Genomic DNA, 27,644 nt, shown 5'->3' with positions numbered 1-27,644 from the left:
AGAATAATGAAGTATCACAGACTGGACAGGGTGGGGAGGCATCTGCACAGGGGAAGAATAGCCCAGCGTGGGTTTTTAGAACCTGCAGGGGGGCAAACCGTCTGCAGAAGAGGTGGCCTGCCACAGGGTGTCTGAGAAAGGAGGTATGTACGTGTCTCAAAGTACTTCCCCACAAAATACTAAATAATTGGAAAGTGGAAAGTTAACATTCCAGGGGAGAAACCTGGCAGATACTACCTCCGGTGGCCAACATTAATATCCCAGTGTTGGGACAAATCAGAATTGTAGGTCTCATGATAGGATGCAATGAAAAGGGTAGGTTGTAGTGATACTCTTGCTAAAAATGTATGATCTGAATTTTACCGTAAGGAAACCTAAGAAAAATCCACATTGAAAGACATTCCACATTACTGGAGTTTACTCGTCAAAAAGGTTAAAAGTCATGAAAGTCAAGGAAAGACAAAGGAACTGTTCTAGAGTGAAAGAGACTAAGACACACAACTGAATTCAATACATGGCTCTGAACAGGACCTTCCTTGGTATTACGTATACTACAGATAAGTGAGCAAACTTTAAAGAATTATGAGGAATAAATGATAGAATTATACTGAACCTTGAACAAAAGAGTTTTAATGGGTGCACTGACTACACACAGATTTTTTTTCAGTACTGGAAATGTATTTTCTTTTATAATTTTCTTCACGGTATTTTTTTCTATAGCTTACTTTATTTTAAGAATATAGTACGATACATATCATATACAAAAGATCATTGGTAGTAGCAGTGGTTAAGTCTTTGGGGGTCAAAAGTTCATGGCTTTTTGACTGTGGGGGCCAGGGCTCTGAGCCCTTAACCCCATTGTTCAAGCGACAAGTGTATTAGAGTTAATGTTCTGATTGTGAAGGTTGTATGGTAGTTATGTGGAATGTACTGACTTGTAGGATTTAAATGCTACAGGAATCAGGCATCCCATTAGTAATTTACTTGCAAATGGCTCTGGGGCAAGGGTGGGGGGGGGAGTTCTTTTTTTTTGTTTGTTTCTCTATTTTTTCTTTTCTCTAACTTTGTTTCCAAAAAGCAAATCAAAAATAACTAACTAAATAAATAGAAAAGGTGAAAAGCCTTAGGCAAATCTCATTTCTCCATGTGGAAAGAGCTATGAATCACTGTTTACAATTAAAGTTATAAATAGGTTTTATGGCTCTATAAAAAATTCTAATAGGTACAAACATTGGCAATAGCCATAGCAGGAATACATCAAACTAACGTCTAAATCTTTAGGCCCACATATAGTGATAAAAATTGGAAAATACAAAAAAGCCATCCATAGACACTACTGAAGTATTAATGACAACTTGGTTGTTTGGGTGCTGTTCAAACAGCAGGGAGTGGAACAGTCTGATGTATGTCAAACCCTCTAGTGCTGGTTTCCACGTACAAAATGTGCTTAAAAGTTAATGAGATGCCAAGAAACATAGTTTAAAATATTATACAGATTTTCATTACACACATATGACACAAAAACATTATCCTTTAATCAAGATTTTTCCATATAGTGTGTTCAGTTGGGAAACAATGAAAATGTTTTGTAAGCACCCAGTAAATTTTTTCTATTTATTTTTCAAATCAGATAATTTTTGTTCAAAATCTGTACATATTCTCGTGATGCTTTCCATACTGGATCTTGATTTAGAATTGAATCATCAGTAGATACTAAAGGAGTTCTACAGGATCTTCGTTCAAATTCGGTAGCAGCTGAAAAGGAAAAGAAAGAATTATCTTCTGTCTCCAAAATACTTTTCACTACAAGTCCTTAAAAAAAAAAAAAAGAAAGAAAGATGGGGCGTCTGGGTGGCTCAGTCGGTTAAGCGGCCGACTTCGGCTCAGGTCATGATCTCGCGGTCCGTGAGTTCGAGCCCCGCGTCAGGCTCTGTGTTGACAGCTCAGAACCTGGAGCCTGTTTCAGATTCTGTGTCTCCCTCTCTCTGACCCTCCCCCGTTCATGCTCTGTCTCTCTCTGTCTCAAAAATAAATAAACGTTAAAAAAAATTAAAAAAAAAAGAAAAGATAAGAAAAGAAAAAGAAAAAAAGAAAGTTGGGGCCTTTATGAAAAGGTGTCAAGAAAATTGAAAAATAACTATGTACAACTGCAATTTGAAACCCAAGATTAGTATTAAATATATTTTGCTCAGGGTTGCACACTGAATGAATTGCTATTGTGGATAAATATCAGAGTTTCTGTTTTTTTCATTACAAGGTGAAATTACAAGATGAGGACACAGTCCACCCTGAACAATCATAAACTATAAACTGAAAAATCAAACAGGCATTTCCAAACATTTCTGAACAGGACCTTCCTTGATATACAGATGTAAGTGACAGGTATAAAACACAACACTACTGGAACATACAGAAGGGACATCCCAGTTTTGCATCAATATTGTCTGCTTTTTGGTGAAGGTGATATGTAAGCTGACACCTGAAGGACAAGAAAATAGTATGCTCGGTAGAGTGAAGAAGCACATAGAAAGAGCTAGATGTGAGGAAGAACACTTGTGCAATTATGAGTAGTTTAGTTTGACAAGGTGCTAGAGCAAAGCAGGAGAGTAGGGCAAATAGTGAGACAAGGCTGAATAATCTGGCAAGAAGCAAACTGATTTGGGTGTTTTCATTCCATGCTAAGGAATTTGAAGTTTTACCCAAGGGCAAAAGCAATGACAAAGTCAATGAGTGAAGATTGAAACCTGTTACCTGTCAAGTGACAGCTATATGACCTCTACTTACTTAACCAAGCATTACTAAGACGACTTTGGCTTTTTGGGTCTTCTATCACTAGCGGAAACAACAATTTGATAAAGCACACCTTTTCTGAGACTTGTGCAGGTTGACAGTTCCATAGGGATGGCACCAGTGAAGGAAGATTATCGCCAGAAATAATAACAGATATATAGACTTAGGGAGATTGAAAAAACTTCTTTAGCGTTTATTTATTTTTGAGAGAGAGACAAACCACGAGCAGGCAGGGGCACAGAGAGAGGGAGACCCAGAATCTGAAGCAGGCTCCAGGCTCCGAGCTTTCAGCACAGAGCCCTCTGTAGGGTCTGAACCCACCTGAGCTGAAATCAGTCGCCCAACCGACTGAGCTACCTGGGTGCCCCTAGACTTTTGGGAGATTTTAAAAGAGCTATGGAACATGAGGACTAAATGAGGAAGAAGTGTGTTCTTCATTATGCTCATGCTTTTACATTTTTTATTAGATATGTACAAAAAAAATGTGAATGCAGTATCCATTATCCAAACAATGGAAAGGGATGCCATTTACTATTTATAGTTTATTTCAGAAATCAATGATATCTAACTTCATACATTTTTGGAAACATACCTTCTTCTAGTGCTCTGGTTACTCCTTTGTCCAACTCCCGCTGCATCTGAGAGAAGTCAAATATTATTTAGAATGTGTAAGGTAAACAAAAGACATTGTAGGAATTATATATAGCTTACGACATGTGGTCTTGAAACAAAACTTGTAGAGATTAAACCAAAGTTAGGGATTGCTTACATAGAAAGACAATCACATGAATAAAATAAATTCCTACCTATTTTATGTTAGTTTTAGGTAATGGAGAACAGATACATACATACACACACGTATATATGTGTGTATATATGTGTGTGTGTGTATGTATACGTATATATAATATGTGTATATTATATATATATGTGTATATATATATATATATATGTATAATGCTATTTAAGTGAATCTGATCAAAAGCACAATTAATATTGATCTATTAAATGTGTATAATCTCTGAAAGGTGATGTTTGATCTTACTGGTACATAACAGTTTAAACAAGAATCATATTGTATACTGAATTATTACTTGGAAATGATTAGAAAACCTGCCATTTATGAAAGTTTAATCAGTTTTTTACCTGAATGAATTGTTCCTTAAAATGGGCTTTCCATTCTTTCACTTTTAGAAAAACAAAATTTGAAGGAATGCTTTTGCTACTAATTTTTCAGGACTGACTCTTAAATACATATAAAATGAAGAAAGTGGGACTGTCATACTGTCATGTGGAAAATTCTACTGGCAAAAAATTGAGTGATAATATTTTGCTATCTGTATTATGACTAAAACACTTATTTCTTTTCATATGCACACAAAGATTTCAGAAAATCTCTTTGAAGAAAGGAAAAATAGAGGGTTGCAACAGTTTTCAAACTTAGCTTCTGATTTATAACTTTCTCAATTAGAGATAAGGAAAACAATATACAATTTTCATTTGTAACTTTGTTTCCTTTCTCCAAATTAGGACCAAGTTTGGAAACACTTATTAAAGTTATGGTTATCTACTAACTTATGAAATGTGTACGAATATTTCCAACTACAGGTGACCCTTGAATAACACAGGGGTTGCGGTGCAGTCAAAAACCTGCATATAATTGTTTCATCCCCCCAAAACTTAATTACTAATCGCCTACTGTTGACCGGAAGCCTTACTGGTAACATAAACAGTCGATGCGTACATGTTTGTACAGTAGAATAAGCCAGGGCAAAAAAATGACATTGAGAAAAACAGAAGGAAGAGGAAATACACTTACAGTACTATAGAGTATCCAAAAATAATCCATGTGTAAGTAAAGTAGGCCCTCACAGTTCGAAACCATGTTGGTCAAGGGTCAACTGTATATTACAACTGTTCCTGTCTAGAATGTTCTTATTTAGATCTTTCTTATACAAGGGAGCCTCTCCCTGAATGCCCCAAACGGGCCCCAAAATAGCGTACTGAACATAATCAACACTGGTGATAAGGATTCCAATGTCTTTACAAATGTAGGTGTGAGGACAAATGTTTTGGCTGACATGTTTCCCAATATTTTCAGAGACTGTTTTCCCTAATACCTTTTTTTAATTGAAGTATAGTTGACAGACAATGTTACACTCATTTCAGTATACAAATTCAGATTGGACAATTGTAGACACTATGCTATGCTCACTACCGTACGTGTAGTTACCCTCTGTCACCATACAACATTAATACAATATTATTGACGATACTTCATATGCTGTATTCTTCATTCCTGTGACTTACCTATTTTATAACTGGAATTTGTACCTCTTCCTCCTCTTCACCTATTTTGTCCTTACTCTCTACCCACCTCCCCTCTACCAACCACCAATGTGTCCTCTGTAGTTATGATTCTGTTTGTTGACTTGTTTGGTTTTTTTATATTCCACATGTAAGTGAAATCAGATGGTATTTATTTGTCTTTCTCCGATTTATTTCACCTAGCATAATACCCTCTAGGTCTATCAATGTTGTCACAAATGGCAAGATCTCATTCTTTTTGATAGCTGAGGTATATTTCATTGTATACATATTACACATCTTCTTTATCCATTCATCTATCGATGGACGCTTAGGTTGCTTCCATATTTTGGTTATTGCAAACAATGTTTCAATAAATATAGGGGCGCACACAACTTTTCAAATTAGTGTTTTCATTTTCTTTGGGTAAATACGCAGTAGTGGAATTAATGAATATCTATTTTTAAGTTTTTGAGGAACCATAACACTTTTTTGACAATAGCATTATATTCAGGCCTTATAAAATGAATGGGACAGCATTACTATACCAGACTTATAAAATTAATAACTCAATACCAGATGATGGGGGAAGGCTTTATTCAAACAATTTTATATTACCATTAATAAATTCGATATAAAATATAAACCACGTTTTTTACATGACATGACTTAAGGAACTACCAAGGTAATGTTGCATCTTTTCCCCAAAAGCTCTGTTCCTAAATATTTACCTCTGTGACCTTTATGTTTATTTCTAGGTAAAAACTGTGTTTCGATGGTGAAAATAGCTTTCAAGTCCATGAATGAGGACACATGTGTACCTTTATGTACACCTTTCCATTTATCAGAAATATAAGAGGGTGAGAAAATTATACACAGAAAAACTATATATCAGCAAATTTTAATTCAAAGAACACTTTTAGAGAATTTTTAATTAGAAGGATTTTCTCAATACTGTTAGCATTCAAATATGGCCCACAGAAATCTAAGGTTCAGTTGGGGACACTGCAGGATTGAGGGACAAGGAAGTCACAGCCATAGCCTCCATCTCTCCTTTAGTTAGACAGCTCTACTTCTCTCTGTTTTACACAATACAGTTTAATGCAAAAAAATTACGTTCTATTCTTAGAAAAAAAATTATTTTGAAGGTATTAAAATCACTAATTTAGTCAAAATCCCGAATTTTGCGTAATAGACAAAAAGGGCTCAGAGAGAGTGTTCTTTGCCTGAGGTCATGAAACCAACTAGATGCAGACCAGGAATACACTTCTGGTCTTACCAAGCCTAGAGTTCTATGCCAGTTACTTCCTCATAGTCAGGAAAAATATGTGTATTTTAAGTATAACTCAGAGGAAATGAATACATAAAACTCTGTCATGTGGCTCAATAATGTTTAGGTATGAGGCACACAATAGTTGCTCTCTAACTAAATTACAAATTTTAAAGTCATGAATAAAAATAAAGGAACAGAAATTATGTTAACTCCTTTTAGTAGCAGTCAATTTTTAAGCACAACTTTTTTAAACGACAGGACAGAGAACTTGAGAGAGAAAATCTTCAGGTGAAGCAAGCAAGCTGAAACTGAGGAAATTCTTCCTGAAAGAATGATTTATTTCTTCCAAAGAAATTTGGTTTATCAAAACCAATCAACAAATGAGTGAACCCATGGTGTGGTTATTTATAGCAAAATTTAAAACCCAACAGATTTCTCTTTCCCATCTAGCATGCTTCTGTCTAACCTCTCATCATTAGTTGGTATGTACAAAAGACACAATTCACTTTATTTATAATTGAAATCCAGTCAGAAATAATAGGTGAACCTTCACTTCTCACATTTGGACTTCTCTCTCTCTCCCTCCCGACAGGAAGGGAGACTTACCTAACGGGTGAATTTGGGAGAAGGAGCTAAGCAGTGCTTATGTGTTTCTGAGTCTCCTCTTTGAAAAGATGTGCCTGCCCACAGTAACATGAATTTGGGTCTGCTCTCAGCTCTGTGGTAAGCACCCTGCCCCCCGGGGTGGGTGTCAAGCATTTGTTTCCTCAATTGACAACTGTGTGGGGAAGTGCCCAATTTGGGAGGAAGCCCCGTGTGGCTAACATAACCTAAATCATATCCTCCAATTTGTTAGTGTGTATTAGTAATAAAGCTACTAAGTTTCTCTCCGTCTCCCTGTCTCCTGTGTTCTGAATTTAGAAAGAGAAGAGCAGTGTTACTTGTCGCCTACCCAGTGTCACCTGTCACAGCTCCACCAAGAAAAATGACTAGACAACACTTACAGAAACATTCTCTTCTTCCTTGACTTCATAACTAATGTACATTGTTCAAAAGCAACGCCCACTCAAAAGAGAGAAAAAGTTGAAAGAAACCATTTTAGAAACAAACATAGAAAGTCAGACAAACTGAGGACACAGAGGAATACCTTCCAAATGAAAGAACACGACAAAACCTAAGGAAAAAGAAAACTAACAAAACTAAGAAAAAAAACTAAGAAAAAAAAAACAGAGATAAGTGATGTACCTCATAAAGAGTTCAAGGTAAAGGTCATAAAGATGCTAAGTGAACTTGGGAGGAGAATGAATGGATCCAGTGATAACATCTACAAAGAGATAGAAAATATAAAAAAGAACCAATCAGAGCTGAAGGATACAATAACAAATGACAAATACACTGGGGGAATCAACAGCAGATAAGAAGATGCAGAAGAACAGATCAACAATTTGCAAGACAGGGTAGTAGAAATCATCCAAGCTGAAAAACAAAAAAGAAAAAAGAACTTTAAAAATGAGACTAGGTTAAGGGACCTGTGGGACAACATCCAGTGTAATAATACTTGCATTCAAGGGGTTCCAGAAAAAGAAAAGAGAAATGGGCAAAGAACTCATTTGAAGAAATAAAAGCTTCATTTTAAAAATTCAAATATTTGCTTGATTTAGCTATTTATAAAATGCTCTACAATCGCTCAGCAAGATATTTTATAAAATTGAAACAGAGGTGCTATGAGTCAAAAAAAAAAAAAGGAAAAAGAAAAAAGAGTGCCATAAGTAAGAGAGCAATTAAAGATGTATTCTCATGTAAGAAAATAGCAAAAATTTAACTTAAAAGAGAAATTAACCTTTTTAGTGTTACAAGTTGATTTAATTCATAAAAAAAGGACTTACCATGGGTTCTTTTTTTTTGTTTAAAGTAGCCTCCATGCTTAGTGTAGAGCCCAATGCAGGACTTGAACTCATGACCCTGAGATCAAAACCTGAGCTGAGATTAAGAGTTAGACGCTGAAATGACTGAGCCACCCAGGCACCCCCTTGGATTCTTTTAAATAGTAAACATTCATATGTCGTTAAGTGTTTGGAGGACGATCATTCACTGACATACAGTGGTGCAAAAACTGGATGATAGCAAAACCTTCAAATGTTTATGAACCACTGCCAACCGAAAATAAGTCCAAGCATCTAAGTGTACCTGTGGTCAACAGGCAATAACATTTACTTTCTAAAATCAAATTTAAATGAAAGGTTTTCAAGAAATTTAACATGGATCAGTTTAGTTATATTTATTGAATACAGTTAATACTAGGTGTCTCTTGTGGCGCACCTGGGTGGCTCAGTTGTTTTCAGTGTCCAAATCTTGATTTTGATTCAGGTCATGATCTCATGGTTTTGAGACTGAGCCCCACATTCGGCTCAGTGCTGAGCATGACACCTGCTTGGGATTCTCTTTCTCCCTCTCCTTTTGCCCCTCCCCTGCATGCACTCACTCATTCTCTCGCTAAAATAAAATAAAAATAAGTATCTCTTGGAAATGGGAGATCAAGGGACTAATATATATATATATATATATATATATATGTGTGTGTGTGTGTGTGTGTAAAATTTATATATATATAAAATTTACCTCAGTTCTTTCTTAGCACATATAATTATGACTTTTACTTCGTATGTATTAGTTAGTTAAACAACTCAGAATTTCACCAAATTAAAAGCAACAATTATATCAGATATCTGAAACCCAGAGTAAAACAGATAATATAACTAACCTTCCACAAGGAAGTCTCCCAGTAGGCATATGACGGCCGTGGGTTTAAGGTAGGAATCACTAAGTTTCTTCCTGGAGTAAGGTTTCCATTGAGCACTGAATTATTTTCAAAATGTCCACAATAAGGTGTTTCCAGGCCTAGGCTCATAGTGAGAGTCCTGAGTGAAGTTTGATGCTGCTGTCTCTCCTCAAGAAGTTTTGTATTGCTCTCTGACAGTCTCTCATTAGTCCTGTGAAGATTAAAAAACACAAATACATTTTCTTTTTCCCTAAATCATTCCTAAATGACTTACATCTTTTTAAGTTTCCATAATAGTAAATAGCATTTGCCATTGAACAGTGTTTTAACACTGAACATGTGATAGAGCACACCTACTATCTAAAATTATACTTTTGTTTTGTTTTGTTTTGTTTTGTTTTTTAATATATATGAAATTTATTGACAAATTGGTTTCCATACAACACCCAGTGCTCATCCCAAAAGGTGCCCTCCTCAATACCCATCACCCACCCGCCCCTCCCTCCCACCCCCCATCAACCCTCAGTTTGTTCTCAGTTTTTAACAGTCTCTTATGCTTTGGCTCTCTCCCACTCTAACCTCTTTTTTTTTTTTCCTTCCCCTCCCCCATGGGTTCCCGTTAAGTTTCTCAGGATCCACATAAGAGTGAAACCATATGGTATCTGTCTTTCTCTGTATGGCTTATTTCACTTAGCATTACACTCTCCAGTTCCATCCACGTTGCTACAAAAGGCCATATTTCATTTTTTCTCATTGCCACATAGTATTCCATTGTGTATATATACCACAATTTCTTTGTCCATTCATCAGTTGATGGACATTTAGGCTCTTTCCATAATTTGGCTATTGTTGAGAGTGCTGCTATGAACATTGGGGTACAAGTGCCCCTATGCATCAGTACTCCTGTATCCCTTGGATAAATTCCTAGCAGTGCTATTGCTGGGTCATAGGGTAGGTCTGTTTTTAATTTTCTGAGGAACCTCCACACTGCTTTCCAGAGCGGCTGCACCAATTTGCATTCCCACCAACAGTGCAAGAGGGTTCCCGTTTCTCCACATCCTCTCCAGCATCTATAGTCTCCTGATTTGTTCATTTTGGCCACTCTGACTGGTGTGAGGTGATACCTGAGTGTGGTTTTGATTTGTATTTCCCTGATAAGGAGCGACGCTGAACATCTTTTCATGTGCCTATCGGCCATCTGGATGTCTTCTTTAGAGAAGTGTCTATTCATGTTTTCTGCCCATTTCTTCACTGGGTTAAAATTATACTTTTAAAATTGTTCTAAAGAAATACTTATGTTTCCAGGGGGATCCCTAACTAACCATTCAAATTAGGGAAGGGAGAGAAGTGGCTATCAGTGATGTACATGGCTTAACGAATAATACTTGCTGTCTTCTGGAATGGCTCTACTGACAACATCCTTCAGGATGCCAGTATATATACACACTTATATTTAGTAAACCTGTTTACAGATATAAAAATAAACCACCCCTCAAAGACATTTTCAAGCGTTTGCTTTCACCACTCTTGTACATTTCACTTACTATCTCAAAGAAACTGAGCATTTGACACCGAGGAATCACTGAGACCAACCATCTCTAGGGGAGATAGTAGATGGCAGACGTGTGATCAGAAAGAATTAAAACAGCTACAGAGGCAATTAGCTTATAACAGTTACCAAGGCACTGGAGGCAGAATCTGCCCTTTCTGTCTTCAGTCTTCCACATACCTCCCTCCCACCACGGTGCTCTTTTTAGCCACTTTGGGAACTCTACTCCCCTTCAGCCCTGTGTGAGTCTTTCTGTATTTCACATGTATGCCATTATGTAAAATAGAAAAACCATAAAGGATAGTTTGTCTCAAGGCCCACTCTAGTAATAATACCAAAGTTCACAATCAAGAGAATAAATGTACCAAGCTGCCAGGATGAGTAGTAGTAGTACTTGACCTTTTAGGTTAAAGATGTCATCTTCCAAAAATGAACTCATCGGCATTTCTATTTAGGGTACTTCTGACAAGCAATTTTATAATAATATGCTTCTAAATGAGAAAGCTTCAAACAATGCACTTGAAGACTAGCAGATCCGATCAATGGAAAATATACAGGGTGGGGGGTGCGGGGGTGGGTGGGAGAAGAGGTCCTGTAAAACCAAAAAGAAGAGGAGGGATGCAAACTGTCCTGGACTAACATTTCAAAGGTAAGTTCACTTAGAAACATCATTTTCCAAAATTACACGATGTAGTTGGCTTTCACTTCCTACTCATCTCATGATCTTGGCTCCACAGAAATTATGCTTTAGAGGCAAATGAATAAGCTAAATTTCTTGTCTATGATTCTGTTTTGGCTTACCTGTTCAGCTCATTTCTCAAGGACTTTCTAACTTTTAATTCTTCTAGGTAGAGTTGCCTGTAGCTTTCCAACTCTGTTTTAGTAGAATCTTCTTGAGACGTCTTCATTGTAGAGACCTGAGATTCCAGATCTTTAATTCGAAGTTCCATTTGACTTCTCGTTGAAGCATGAGCATTTTCTCTTAACTGGTCCAAGTTTTCTTGAGCTGCTGCTTGTGCCTAAAGCAAATTGACAGGATAGTTTTAAAATAGCTATAATCTGAATAATTAATTATACCTGTTTCCTTTAGTTCTGAGTCAATGATTCACAGAGCAATTTTAAAGGAAAAAAAAAAGCCCAAGTGTAAAATATTTATCATCAATGTCAACTGAATTAAATATGATTTATAAAATTAAAGTTCAATCATTCTTGTATTAGTATTCACGCAATCTGATAATTCAAATAATAGAATCAATGACAAAATTTTAAAAGTCAACAATAAACTTAAGAATAATCCAAGTAGAGTGCAATTTTTAAATCATAAGTTTTCTTTTCCTCTTCATACTGAGACTAGTTGTTTAAATCATCATTTTTTCTTATCCGCTCGATTTAGTAGGAACAATGATGAAAACTGAAATCTTTAAAGGGAGGAACAAATGCCTCCAGAAATCTACAAATTTCCATAAAGCAAGTAGAGGAAACCCGTACAATACATCTATCCAAAATGTAATTTGCAGTGAAATGAACGAAAGCACATTACAGATCAATCAATTAACCTGTAAAAACAGGTTGACTTCGTGTAATTTTTGTACTATGTCCAGTCGTGCTCTTTCTTCAATCTCCCGTTTATACTGTTCCACTTGACTGCGTTCTACCATATTCATTTCCATAAATTGTTTCAATTTTACTACTTCTCGTTGTAACTTCTTGTTATTGCTCTCTAGTTTTTCACGTTCTTCTTCGAAAGCTTTCATTGATAATAACTCTTGTTGAAGAATTTGATTTTTTGCATCCAGGTGTAGACATTTTGAAGATGTAGTTTCCAGTTCTGTTGTAAGGACATCAGCCTGCATGGATAAAACACTATAGTTTGGAAGTGGAGTGGAAAGAGTCTAACTCAAAACTACGATCAAAATTTGTTTTCAGATTTTAAGTAATCTCTAAGCCCAGTGTGAGGCTTGAACTCACAATCTCAAGATCAAGAGTAACTGAGCCAGCCAGGCACTCAAAATTTTAAATAAACTCATTTGCAATAAAATGTTACCTGTCTTAGAATGTGGAACCTTAAACAACTCAGAACATCAAGAGCAAACTTAAAGCCATCAGGTGTTACTGAAATAGATCTTTGCTATCATTGTCTTTACTACACAACATTTGCACTTGATTCTATACTTTTATTTTTCTATCATTCTTTCATATCTTTCTTTCATAAATAAGTCCCCTCTTAGGAGAAAGTCTCTTAGCCCTTCCCCCATCTTAACACTCCATCATTTTTAAAGAAGTTTTAGCAATATCATTTTGACTTATGTTTGCCCGCGTCCAAAAATACGTCCCAAGATAAGACTCTGAAAATAAGACTCTAATTCGTGAATCTATAGGTAATGATTCTAATGCCACGGCCTTTTTCTGAGCTGCAAATGTTTTAATGCTAATTTGAACTGCATTCCCAGGAGAAATGATTCTCCAGGTTAAGAAATCACATCTCCCAGTATAAAACTTTAATTGGATAATCCACATATTTTTGAGGCAAAATAAAAACTTATTTCAATACTGTTATCTTGTAATCCTTTGTTACTTTCTAGAAAATAAGAGATCATACTAAACAACAACAACAACAACCACAACAACAAAACTGGCTGGAGTTTCAGTGATGCTGAGTTGGAAAGGTCTTCCATCCGTTACATATGATTGGTAAGACAAGGTGAGTGGATGTGGTCGTTTTATAAATTTGTTGATACTTCTGTGAACATCGCTCCCCTTAAATATATGCTAGCTTCAGTAACTGGTTTCTAGTGAACAGAATATGCAGAAGTGCTGTGATTTTTAAGGCCAGCTTGGAAAATGTGATACAGCTTCCATCTGACTTTCTTTGTCTAGGGAAGCTCACCCTTAGAACCCAGCCACCACGTTGTGAGGAATCCCAGGCTACCTAGTGAGTCTTCATGTAGATACTCCAGCTGAGACTAGCCAACGTCCTAGCCAAAGGCCAGCCTCAACAGCCAAACACGTGCACGAACAAGCCTTTAGATGATTCTAGTCTCCAGCTTCCAGTTATGCCAGCTGATGCCAAATGAAGAAGAAATGAGTTGCCCTACCCTGCTTTGCCTAAACTAAAGATTGGTGAACAAGATAAATGCTGTTTTGAACTACTAGGCTTTGAGGTGGCTTATTATGCAGCAGTAAATTACTACCACAGATACTGATACTAAAACCGGTGTGCTGCTATTGAAAAAAACCTAAAACTAAACTTCCTTTGAACCGGGAGGTAGGTGGAACCTGGAAAGATGTAGAAAAGCATAAGAATGAGACCCAAACAGGGCCTCCACAAGACTCTTAGTGGAAGCCTGATGGCCTGTGAAGAGGCTGACGGCAAGGGTTTCTAAGCAAGTGAAGAAAATGACACTGGAGGAAAGGGAAGTCATGTTACAAAATACCTGAAAGTAAAGCGGATAGGAAAGAGAAACTAAAGAAAGACTATGCAACTGAAAGGAACCAGGACTTACTGGGTTCAAGTATCTGTTTCTCATTTACAGCCTCTCTACATGTGGAACTGGCAAATAATGCCAACATGAAGAAATGGTTTTTGGGTTACGAGAAAATCCAGGGTGCTACCAGGAAAACAGAAAGATTCAAGGTATGCCTCCAATTTCTTTAGGGATCTTAAGACTATAAGATTTTTTTTTTTTTTAAAGAAGGTTCCAGGGGCGCCTGGGTGGTGCAGTCGGTTAAGCGTCCGACTTCAGCCAGGTCACGATCTCGCGGTCCGTGAGTTTGAGCCCCGCGTCAGGCTCTGGGCTGATGGCTCAGAGCCTGGAGCCTGTTTCCGATTCTGTGTCTCCCTCTCTCTCTGCCCCTCCCCCGTTCATGCTCTGTCTCTCTCTGTCCCAAAAATAAATAAACGTTGAAAAAAAAATTAAAAAAAAAAAAGAAGGTTCCACACCCAACATGGGGCTTAAACTCAGCACCCAGAGATCAAGTGTCACATGCTCTACCAACTGAGCCAGACAGGAGCCCCAAGAGTAGACGAATTTTAAAGGCATTGTCACATAAGAGCTTCACAGGAAACCTGAAGCGAAAAGCTGATCTCAAAAGGACTTGGGAGGGTCGCTTTGCTACAACACGGCATGAAATCCAGTACTATTTATAGAAAACTAAAAAAGGTAAGAAATTTATTGTAGCAAACATACTATTTGCTAGCTTGGACTACGAGAGACCAAATCGTGCAAAAGGAAAAGAGGCCTTTGGGTCTTAGAAGTCCCACAAGGAGGAAGCAGGATGAAAAAACAGCTGCAAATACAGGTCATTCCTTATGAAAAGGAAGGAACCAAGAAGTCAAAGAGTAAAGAAAGGGAAGAGACATGGAGAAAGTATTCCCGTGGTTAGGACTAAATCCTATCTTAAGAACTGACAGCATGCATCAGGCTATATTTCAAAACTCTTATGGACTAGGGTGCTTCCTATCTTCTTTTTCTGAATGGGAGAGTCTTCAGCAGTTGAGTAGAATGTTGCATTTGTGAGTGGTAAATAACTGTCTCTTTCGTTCTCAAGTCCTCATATTGAGAACACTTGCACTCAAGGGGTTATACTTTAGATACCATAACCCAGGCAGCTTATCCCCACTGCACCTGATTAAGATGGTAAGATCTTGGACTCAAGCCCTGAACCTGATGCCATGATAACTGAGACTTGCAGGAGGTATTGGAGGGGGAGGGGAGTGAATGTATTTTTCAGGTGGGAGGAATACAAACATTTGTGGCCAGTGGGTAAATTATACTGCTTTTTAAAGGTGTCCATAGGTTTCAAATATTAATTCCATAAAAAAAAGACCATGGAACAACCTTAGTGGCTTGCTCCTAATGAACAGAATATGTGAATATGATGCTGTGTGTATTCCAAGCCTAGGTGACAAAAGGCGATACAGATTCTGCCTTGCTCTGTATCTCAGGCTGCTTACTTGGAATCTAGCTCCCCATCTAGTGAGGAAGTCTAGGCCACAAAGAGGGTCTAGGTGTGTCACTTTAAGTGTTTCTGCTGCCTCCTGAACTGAAGTCCCAGGCAACAGCCAGCATCAACAACCAGATGTTAGTGAACAAGTCTTCAAATGGATCCAGCCCCAAACCTTTCAGTTGCCCCACCTGAAGCTGAGCAGGGCAGACACTAGCTGTCCTGGCCACGCTTTTCCTAACAGATTTGTGAACAAAAGAAATCTAACCTTTGGGGAGTTCGTTAAGAAAGAAACAAAAATGATAAATGGAACAGTGGATGAAAAAAAAAGAGATAAGACACATAAACTTGTATAGGAGAAGTTGGTCTCCATTAAAGTAGGATGTAATAAATGTTAAGATTAATTTATTAACAACCAACAGTGCTAATGAGAAGTAGCAGATAACTAGAAGCAAGATCTAAGAAGTTTTTCTCTCAGTTTTTCCCCATTTAGGATCATATTAGCTGTTCATTTTCCATATATGGCCTTTATTATGTCGAGGTATGGTTCCTCTAAGCCTACTTTGTTGAGGTGTGCTGCTCTTCAAAACATCCATCATGACCATATGATCTTGTCAATCGATGCAGAAAAGGCCTTTGACAAAATTCAGCACCGTTTCTTAATAAAAACCCTTGAGAAAGTCGGGATAGAAGGAACATACTTAAAGATCATAAAAGCCATTTATGAAAAGCCCACAGCTAACATCATCCTCAACGGGGAAAAACTGAGAGCTTTTTCCCTGAGATCAGGAACACGACAGGGATGCCCACTCTCCCCGCTGTTGTTTGACATAGTGTTGGAAGTTCTAGCATCGGCAATCGGACAACAAAAGGAAATCAAAGGCATCAAAATTGGCAAAGATGAAGTCAAGCTTTCACTTTTTGCAGATGACATGATACTATACATGGAAAATCCGATAGACTCCAACAAAAGTCTGCTAGAACTGATACACGAATTTAGCAAAGTTGCAGGATACAAAATCAATGTACAGAAACCAGTTGCATTCTTATACACTAACAATGAAGCAACAGAAAGACAAATAAAGAAACTGATGCCATTCACAATTGTGCCAAGAGGCATAAAATACCTAGGGATAAATCTAACCAAAGATGTAAAAGATCTGTATGCTGAAAACTATATAACGCTTATGAAGGTAATTGAAGAAGATATAAAGAAATGGAAAGACATTCCTGCTCATGGATTGGAAGAGTAAATATTGACAAAATGTCAATACTACCCAAAGCTATCTACACATTCAATGCAATCCCAATCAAAATCGCACCAGCATTCTTCTCGAAACTAGAACAAGCAACCCTAAAATTCATATGGAATCACAAAAGGCCCCGAATAGCCAAAGTCATTTTGAAGAAGAAGACCAAAGCAGGAGGCATCACAATCCCAGACTTTAGCCTCTACTACAAAGCTGTCATCATCAAGACAGCATGGTATTGGCACAAAAACAGACACATAGACCAATGGAATAGAATAGAAACCCCAGAACTAGACCCACAAACGTATGGCCAACTCATCTTTGACAAAGCAGGAAAGAACATCCAATGGAAAAAAGACAGTCTCTTTAACAAATGGTGCTGGGAGAACTGGACAGCAACATGCAGAAGGTTGAAACTAGACCACTTTCTCACACCATTCACAAAAATAAACTCAAAATGGATAAAGGACCTGAATGTGAGACAGGAAACCATCCAAACCCTAGAGGAGAAAGCAGGAAAAGACCTCTCTGACCTCAGCCGTAGCAATCTCTTACTCGACACATCCCCAAAGGCAAGGGAATTAAAAGCAAAAATGAATTACTGGGACCTTATGAAGATAAAAAGCTTCTGCACAGCAAAGGAAACAACCAACAACATGAAAAGGCAACCAGCGGAATGGGAAAAGATATTTGCAAATGACATATCGGACAAAGGGCTAGTATCCAAAATCTATGAAGAGCTCACCAAACTCCACACCCGAAACACAAATAACCCAGTGAAGAAATGGGCAGAAAACATGAATAGACACTTCTCTCAAGAAGACATCCGGATGGCCAACAGGCACATGAAAAGGTGGTCAACGTCGCTCCTTATCAGGGAAATACAAATCAAAGCCACACTCAGATATCACCACACGCCAGTCAGAGTGGCCAAAATGAACAAATCAGGAGACTATAGATGCTGGAGAGGATGTGGAGAAACGGGAACCCTCTTGCACTGTTGGTGGGAATGCAAATTGGTGCAGCCGCTCTGGAAAGAAGTGTGGAGGTTCCTCAGAAAATTAAAAATAGACCTACCCTATGACCCAGCAATAGCACTGCTAGGAATTTACCCAAGGGATACAGGAGTACTGATGCATAGGGGCACTTGTACCCCAATGTTCATAGCAGCACTCTCAACAATAGCCAAATTATGGAAAGAGCCTAAATGTCCATCAACTGATGAATGGATAAAGAAATTGTGGTTTATATACACAATGGAATACTACGTGGCAATGAGAAAGAATGAAATATGGCCTTTTGTAGCAACGTGGATGGAACTGGAGAGTGTGATGCTAAGTGAAATAAGCCATACAGAGAAAGACAGATACCATACGGTTTCACTCTTATGTGGATCCTGAGAAACTTAACAGGAACCCATGAGGGAGGGGAAGGAAAAAAAAAAAAAAAAAAAAAAGGATGTTAGAGTGGGAGAGAGCCAAAGCATAAGAGACTGTTAAAAACTGAGAACAAACTGAGGGTTGATGGGGGGTGGGAGGGAGGGGCGGGTGGGTGATGGGTATTGAGGAGGGCACCTTTTGGGATGAGCACTGGGTGTTGTATGGAAACCAATTTGTCAATAAACTTCATATAAAAAAAAATAAAAAAAAAATAAAAAAAAATAAGGAAAAAAAAAAAAACTGAACATGCTGTTTTCAGTGACAACAAGATATTTCATGGAAGAATTTGAGAAGCAATATCCTAGTAGGGGCCAGAATGCCTGGGTCTGAATTCCCAGTTCTGCTCGTTATGAGCTGTATGACCTTGAGCACACTACCTAAAACTTCCATGTCTCAGTCTCTGCATCTGTAAAATGAAGGTAATAATAGCACCTACTGGGACACCTGAGTGGCTCAGTCGGTTCAGTGTCTGGCTCTTGATGTCAGCTCAGGACATGATCTCAGGGTCATGTAATTGAGCCCCACATCGAGCTCTGCATGGACAGCAAGGAGCTTGCTTGGGATTCTCTCTCCCTCTCTCTCTCTCTGTCCCCTTTTCTCTCTCTCCCTACATGCCCTTCCCCACAATCTCTCTCTCTCTCTCTCTCTCTCTCTCAAAATAAAGGTCCTTAAAAAAGTTATCTCAAAATAAATAATAATAGTATCTACCCCACTGGGATGTTGGGAAGATTAAATTAGGAAATAAGAGATGAACAACTTAGAAGGGTACGTGGCACATAGTCAGCTCTAAGCGTCTGCATTTAGCATGATTACTGTTGCTGTATTTTGCGTTCCAATACAATGTGATAGTTTAGGCAGGTGGCCTGCCAATACAAGTGTTGCCCTATACAAATTATACTGAAGTTATTCTTCATTCCACCGCAAGTGGCAGCAAATGGGGAGCATGAGGCCCAGAATCTCTCCTCAGTACTTCACACAACTTTCGCCAATGCCACTAGCGAACAGTACTTTTTCCATTTATAATCCTTTTAACTTACTTCCTCTCTATACCACTCAGTGGACAATGCTCACAGACCAAGGTACAAAGAGCACCTCCTTGACTGAGTAGTAGATCCTTTACATGACCATCAGAGGCAAGGGAAAGCCACTGACATGGAAATAACCGAGTCTTGCTAAACTAAAGTTCCTCAATCATTTCACGTCCCTACTGTTTACGTTACGCTGCTTTAACATGTACTCTGATGAAGAGATTAAGGCTTTGTGGTAAAAGCATATCAGAAAAGCTGTCCCCAGATCTTTGCAGTTGGTAAAGTGTTATAAATCTGTAAATCCCAGTTCTGGCTGTGTAAGGAAGAAAGGCAAATTTAGAGAGCTTTTTCATAGTGAGAGGGAAAAAAAAACCAAACATTTGATTGAACATTTCTCCTCTATTTGATTAAGTGCTTTCATTAATAGTTTTATTTATATAAGTGTGTGTGTGTGTGTGTGTATAGATATACACACATTTTTTTAACATTTATTTTTTGATAGAGAGCACGAGTCTGAGTGACGCAGAACGTGAGGGACAAAACGGATCCAACAGAGGCTCTGCTGACAGCAGAGAGTCCGATGCAGGGCTCAGTCTCAAGAACGTGGAGATCATGACCTGAGCCAAAGGCAGACTCTGATAAGACTGGAGACAGCCAGGCACCCCTCAATTTTGTATTTCATTTCTTAGCATACATTTAGAATAAAAGCTTTGTTATACCAATGTTTCCAAGAAGAATTTATTGATACGGCATAAAGCACTTAATTTTATCGGAAAAACTGTTAAGTTAAAATATTTTCAATTTATACAAGGATAAGTACCACACGTATCAAATATTATTATCCCTTAAATTTATACTTAGGAAGGCGAAATTACCTGTCATTAAAAAAATAAAAACAACGTCAAATAAAGAACTATATTGTTCTGCGCAGGCTAGATGACAAGTGTCAAGAGAGTTAAGGCTAATGGGAGTTACAACAGTCAGAGAAAGTTCATAGGAAAGGAGACTGTGAGACAAGTCTGAATAACATAGGTTTAGGCAAGAGGAACAGAAGCTAAAAAGACAGCATGAGTAACGGCGGGGAGATGGTGAAATCAACCCAATTAACTCAGAGGATAAAATCTGATGGCAGAGACATTAAAAACAGGTGTCCACACAAGAACTACATGAATGTTCATAAGCAGCAGTATTAACAGGCAAAAAGTGGACACAACCAAAAAGTGGTCCATCAACTGATGAATGAACAAGGGCCTTAGCCCACAATGGAGTACTGTTTGACAATAAAAAGAAATGAAGCACTGATATAAGCTGTAACCAACACAGATGAACCCGGAAAACATTAAGTGAAGCTAGCTAGTCCCAAGGGACCACACGTTGTGTGACTCCATTTATATGAAATATTCGCAAGAGGCAACTCCAGTGAGAGGCCAAGTAGTAGACTGGTGGTTGCCTGAGGCTGGGGGCAACGGGTAAGGGTTCCCTTTCAGGGTCAGGAAAGCATTCTACTTGATGGCAGTGATGGTTGCACGAGCGTACACAGAGACGGTGAACTGTGCGTGTCAAATGGGTGACTTTTATGGGATGTGTATTGTACCTCAAAAAGGCTTTAAAAAAAAAAACCCAATGGCAGGACACAGATAATGTTCTCAATTCTCGCTTTTGGGCGTACATACTATACATGATCTGAATATTTCAGATCATGTGCTTTGACAACATGTCTAAAAGGCAAAGAAAATGAAGGAAATGCCTAAGTTCAAGTGGTTTGTTAAGTGATCTTTCTGTACAAGTCATCCTGAAATCAATACAGATTCTTCCCAAAAGTGAAGATGAGAACTAAGACAATTCTCTGAAACATCCCATTAAACATTATCTTCTGATTTTATCCAGCTTGCCTCATCATGGTAATAGAGATATCATTAAAAAACATTGTTTAGCAGGGGACAAAAGTCTCTTGGGGCACCTGGGTGGCTACGTCAGTTAAGCGTCCAATTCTTGCTTTCAGCTCAGGTCATGATCTCACGGTTCATGAGACTGAGCCCACGTTGGCTCTACACTGACAGCATGGAGGCTGCTTGCGATTCTCCCTCTCTCCTCTCTCTGCCCCTCCCCTGTTAACATGCACGCACACACTCTCTCTTGCTCTTTCTCTCTCAAAATAAATAAATCAACTGTAAAATAAGTTTTACATTAAGAAAGAAAAAAGTTTCTCAATTTCTGTGAGGAAGGAGACAAAAGCCTCAACTTTCCTAACTATTACAAGAAAAAAACGTATAACGCAAATAGTAAAATGAAAGTCAGAGTGTACGAAATAAATGTATTGTAAAGATACTAAAATCATAATCAATTAATTATAATGAGAATACAAAAGAAAGCGGTCCATGGAAGCTCGTATCCTAAAACACCTTATATTATTTAACCAGCTATAAGTTAACTGTTGACAGGTTACATTTACTACATACTTGACTTCTGATTCGACCTAATTTCTTCTTGAGATCCCGTCTCTCATCTTCCAGACGAAGATGTGATATAACCTCCGGGGAAGCGTGTGACATAGACTGTTTCTTCAGAGTATCAGCCAGTTTTTGTTGAAGTTCTCTCACAACTACCTAATAAGACATTTCTGTTACTGATTTTCTAAATCATCTTATTATTAAATTATGTTAATAATAGACAACTCTACCATGCGTACTTTGAGAAATATCACCACATACATCAATTCACCTTCTTTTATTTTTTTTTTAATTTTTTTATCGTTTATTTATTCTTGAGACAGAGAGAGACAGTGCATGAACAGGGGAGGGGCAGAGAGAGTGGAAGACACCGAATCTGAAACAGGCTCCAGGCTCTGAGCCGTCAGCACAGAGCCCGACACGGGGCTCGAAATCACGGACCGGACCGTGAAATCATGGCCTGAGCCGAAGTCGGACGCCTAGCGACCAAGCCACCCAGGCGCCCCAATTCACCTTCTTTTAGCAACACATACACATTCCTGTTCACTGAATTCAGTTAAAGAACAAAAGGTGTTATCTCCCTGCCTAGTCAGGATGATGTCACTTAGATAATGAATTCAGCCTCACTATCCATTCTCCACTGGTGAATTTGCAAAGCTTCAAAACCTACAGAAGTCTCAAAAAGAAATGGGGACATAGTGGGCACAGCAGTCGTAAATTCTATATTATGAAAGGGTTTCTCTCTTTTTTTATTGCAGGCTTAAGCTACCGTCAGAATTCCTCACATATCCAATCCTCTGCTCTTATCCTTCTAATAGACTCCTATCTCGGGAGTAAAGTAAAGTCATTCCAATGGCCCCTGCTTCCACCCCCCTCCCCTGACCTCAGCTCCTACAGCTCTCTCCCCTACTCACTCCATTCCTGCTAAACAAGAATCCTGCAACCCCTCCTTGGTCTGAAAATGGAGATCCAATGCCAAATTAATAAATCACAGAGAGATACAATTCTCTTTGTACTGGACAAACTTATGCCCACATGACAGTAACTGAGCTTCGAAATGAGCAAATTATTTGTAAAAATATTTAAAATAAGTTATAAACAGCAGTGGGAAGATTACTCAAACATGGCTTTCCTGACACTCACCACAGTTGTCCCAAATTATGATGTAGTGTAAAGTAGATGCCTTTAAAGAATTAAGAGGTTGTAGGAACACATGATTTGAGACTGAAAATTGAAATTTATGTGAATAAAAATAAAATCATACCAACTTAAAATGTATAAAAAGCTACCAAAGGAAAAGTACTACCAGAAAGAGCACCTACACTTCATTTCATCTGGGAAATCTGAAGTGACTGTCCAGTTAACTCAATTAATTGGATCTAAGTTTCAAAATACTCATTTTACCTTTGAGCATTTTCATTTACCAGCTCACCACAGTAATAAAATGCGGTGGCAAAGATTACAATTATTATTGTAGGGGGGGCCTGGGTGGCTTTCTCGGTTAAGCAAGCAACACTTGATTTCGGCTCAGGTCATGAATCTCACAGCTCCTGACTTTGAGAGTCCTGTGTCGGGCTCCACGCTGGCAGTGCAGAGCCTCCTTGGCATTCTCTCTCTCTGCCCCTCCCCAGCTCATGTTCTCTCTCCGACTCTCTCTCAAAACAAACTTAAAAAAATATTATTATAGCAGTATAAGACTATCATCTAGTAACAGTTTATAACTTAACCTCTTAAAGTTTCATAGGTGACATAGTATCTGTACTCAAATCAAAACACCTCTCAGGTCTAATTTTTATTTGCTGCATACGAGTTATGCTTTTTGTTGATTTATAGTCTTTTTTTTAATATTCAACTAGATTCACAAGTCAGCCATAATCAAATATTACCTGAGTTTTCTTTCTGGAAATCTGAAAAATTGTTATCTTTCTGGATACTTACTTCTAATTTTCCTTTCTCATTTTTATACTTATACATTCTTTCTTTTAAATGTTTACATTCATTGATTAACTCGTTATTTCTTTCTCCCAGCATAAGACCTTGTTCTTCACGTTTAGCTTTAAGGTATTTTTGGACATTCTGAAACTGGTCTTGCATATTAATCACTAGCTTTTCTTCACTGTCAGCTTGGTTGTGAGCAGCATCTAGTTGCTGTCTAAGCAACATATTTTCACTTTGTAGTTGAGATAACCTTTCCTCGAAGGATTCCTGCTTTGCAATGTATTTATTCACTTTACTTTGTTCCTTCTGATACATGTGTTCAATTTCCATCTTCTGGCATTGTGTTTGGCTTAGGTCCCTTTGTTCACATTCTAAAACTACAGTCTTTTCTCTGAGAGCATCTTTTGTGTGATGGAGCTCAATTTCCAGGGCGTTGAATTTACTTTCATCTTGAGAAAGTTGCCGAGAAAGAAGTTCATTGTTATCTTGTAGTTTAGACACATCAAAAGTCATCTGGTCCTGTAAGTGACCATCTTCATCTCTTGGTCTCTGGAAAGCAAGTTCTAGGTCTCTTCTTGATGTCTGACTCTGATCATGATCGTGCACAGCAGTAGCCAGTCTAGCACGGTATGATTCAACTTCTGCTTCCAGGCTCTCTTTCTTTTGTTTTTCATCCTCCAGTTTAGACTTCAGCATCGTAATCTCAGCAGTCAGAGCATTAAGCTGTCCACTATATCGGAATATTGTTTTTGATAATGTTTCCTCATTCTGCTTTATGGTCTTTTGAAGATTGTCATTCTTTTCCTTTACACTTTCAATGTCTTCACAATATTTCGTTTCCTTTCTCTGGTTCTGATTTTTTATGGTGTCTCTTTCCAGTCTTAGCATGGCGATTTCATCCTGCAACATGTGGTTTTTATGCAACAGATCTTGCATTTTCTCACGACTATCAGAAAGCTAAGTAAAACAAAGGACATTTTCAGATCGCATTCAATAAAGTGACATTATCATGCTTTTCTTTGAAATTAAAGCATAATCTATGTTTAAACAATGAAAAGGTTACAGGAGGTGCCAGGGTGGCTCAGTTGGTTAAGTGTCTGACTCTTGATTTTGGCTCAGGGAATGATCTCACATTCTGTGGGTTCAAGCCCTACATCAGGCTCTGTGCTGACAGTCAGGAGCCTGCTCAGGATTCTCGCTCTCCCTCTCCCTGCCCCTCCTCTGCTTGTGTTCTCTCTCTCTCTCTAATGAATAAAGAAACATAGAAAGAAGAAAGAAAGAAAGAAAGAAAGAAAGAAAGAAAGAAAGAAAGAAAGATTACAGTAAGTGAATATCCAACTGGAAAAAAATGAAGCTGGCTCCAAATCTCAAATTTTATACAAGCATAAGTTCCCAAAAGTTCAGAACTTTAACTGAAGATAACGAAGGCATGAAAGTAAAAAAGAATTCGTGAGAAGTTTTCAGAATCTCAGAATTGGAAAAGCCTTTCTCTGATTTACAACAAACCAGAAGGCCTGAAATAAAAGATTAATAACTCTGACTACACTTAAAAATTGAGTTTACAGTAGATATCAAAAACACAACTACCCCACAGTAAAGTCGTTAGCTCTGCATCTATTTGGACAGATTAAATTTCCTAAAATGCTTTTCTTTCTGAGAATATTTCATAGATATCTACTTTGCTAACATTTCTATAGTCAGTTATAAGAATAGATCTATTGATAACTGAGAAATCTAGGCAATGTATTATAATATAAACACTTCTCCATATATCAAAGAACTCATTTGGTTATCACAATTCTAGAATGGAGACATTAAAACGGTGAGCTGCAGGACTCTCCCCAGGTCTTCTCACTCCACAACTAGTGCTCTTGCACCAACCACTGCTACTTCTCTAGTGTAAATACACAAATATGAAAGAAGTCTTGGATTTCAAACTGCTGATAGGAAATAAGGTGAAATTTATACATCTCTTAGAAAATCATGAAATTACTGCTGCAATACCTTGTATTTCCTCTTCATGTTGAAAATAGTAATAAATATAAAAGAGGGGAAAGACACTCCACTATTTTATTAGGAATAAAATGCCTATCAATAAATTGTCATTAAGTGTATACCGTAGCATACCATTGTTTTCAAAAGTTCCTTGTAATGAAAGAGGACGCTACTTGAAGCAAACTGTTACTTTTCTCAAAAGTAGGAGACTTGATACCGAAAATATGATCTGGGAACTGGCTATACTCGTCCTCCTGTCCATTAGCAGAAGTGTTCAACTGATCTATTAATATATCAAGGCAGTGAAGTAACTGTTCAAAACCAAAACACATGTTGCTAGTAGCAATAGTTTTGAGATTAGGGAAAGCTCATCGATTCCTACAGAAAGTAATACAAGCCTCTCCTTTGGATGAGGACATTATGAATGTCACTAGTTGTTGCAGACAAATGCATTTAATCAAGAATATTATTTTATCCGATGAAACAAAAATGCCACCGTCCCCCATGCCCCTCCCCAAAAATATATGTGCTCTTAAAACCCTCTATAGTTTCCATGATGTACAGTGTTGGGTTTTTAAAATTTATATATACATACATGGAGAAAAAGTAATAATAATTAAAAAATAGAATGTATACAAATACGTACACACATGTACTTCAAAATGACTAAAGAAGATATTTCAGAATTCGTTTTCTTATGAGCCATTTCTAGCACCTTTTGCTTGTAAAAGTGATTGTTTAGACTTCCATCTTGTAATACTCTGGCCTTCTGTTCTGGAGAAAGTTGCCACTGTCACTGCACTTTTCTACAACCTGGAGATACATTTCATCACGATTTTGGTCTCATACCGTTAAAAAAAAAAAGTCAAAAGCTGAAGAGGAAAATTTTAAACAAATGTTCCAAGGAACATGATCCCATGTTTTAATTTATTTTAAACCTAAATAATATATATTGAATCAAAGGGATACCATAAAATATATGCATAATACACTATATAGTATTGATGGAAATATACAATTTTTTCTCAAAAAGTAATTTACCTGATTCAAATGATCTTTTGCGGCCTTCAATTCCATGTTTCGTGTTCTAAGAGCGAGTTCAAATTCTTGTTTTGTTTCAACTTCTTTCTGATATTGGTCTTCTATTCTTCTTAACTTCTCCCTAATTTTTTCATACAACATCTCAGCATTTCTTCTTTTTTCTTCCTCTTGTTTTAAAGTAAATCTGCAATTTAATGTGCTTATTTTAAAATTTGTTTTGTTAGAAATAAAAAGTTCCTCTTATGATCTGGTTCCATATATGTTGGCTTACTGTGCAAATGAAATTTCTATGTTCTCACGTTTTTATTTTTTTCTTTCTAGGGCTCATGTTTTTAATTTGTCACTTCAATCTCTTCCAAAACATATATACCATTGAAAAGAAGCAAGGACAAAGCGTTATGCAACTTAGTTACTTTTAGTCAGTAATAACTCTGGTAGATGGTGTAGGAAAGAAGTTTGAAATTATTCAAGAAAGTGAGAGTTGAAAATTACCCCTTTTCCCACAGGTATAATTATTCCTCCACAGGACAGATAATTCAGTTACTCATTAAAAAGAGAAGTTGCGGTTGCTGGGAAGATGGCGGCGTAGGAGGACGCTGGGCTCACCGCTCGTCCTGCTGATCACTTAGATTCCACCTACACCTGCCTAAATAACCCAAAAAACCGCCAGAGGATTAGCAGAACGGAGTCACCAGACCCAAGTGCAGACGAGAGGCCCACGGAAGAGGGTAGGAAGGGCGGCGAGGCGGTGCGCGCTCCACGGACTGGTGGGAGGGAGCCGGGGCAGAGGGGCGGCTCGCCAGCCAAGCAGAGCCCCCGAGCACGGCTTGCAAAAGCGGAGGGGCCTGACAGACTGTGTTC

The 27,644-nt window shown here is 37.9% G+C and overlaps 1 protein-coding gene across 1 annotated transcript; it reads right to left on the bottom strand.

Moving 5' to 3' along the window:
• Positions 1-1,396: 1,396 nt before the first annotated feature.
• LOC124518449 (ankyrin repeat domain-containing protein 26-like) lies at positions 1,397-26,972 on the bottom strand (the record flags this gene model as incomplete). The annotated part of the gene is made up of 8 exons (XM_047088472.1): positions 1,397-1,755; positions 3,383-3,428; positions 9,132-9,360; positions 11,500-11,717; positions 12,255-12,545; positions 21,819-21,965; positions 23,748-24,704; positions 26,784-26,972. Coding segments are annotated over 8 exons (2,211 nt in total), but the record flags the coding sequence as incomplete, so codon positions are not given.
• Between the last annotated feature and the right edge of the window lie 672 nt (positions 26,973-27,644).

This window comes from Lynx rufus, unplaced genomic scaffold (assembly GCF_022079265.1).
Source record: "Lynx rufus isolate CCGP_SWC_20201006 ecotype Redwood Valley unplaced genomic scaffold, mLynRuf1.p SCAF_24, whole genome shotgun sequence".
Taxonomy (NCBI): domain Eukaryota; kingdom Metazoa; phylum Chordata; class Mammalia; order Carnivora; family Felidae; genus Lynx; species Lynx rufus.
The sequence above is the reverse complement of the archived record's forward strand: the minus strand, read 5'-3'. Positions and strand labels throughout refer to the sequence as shown.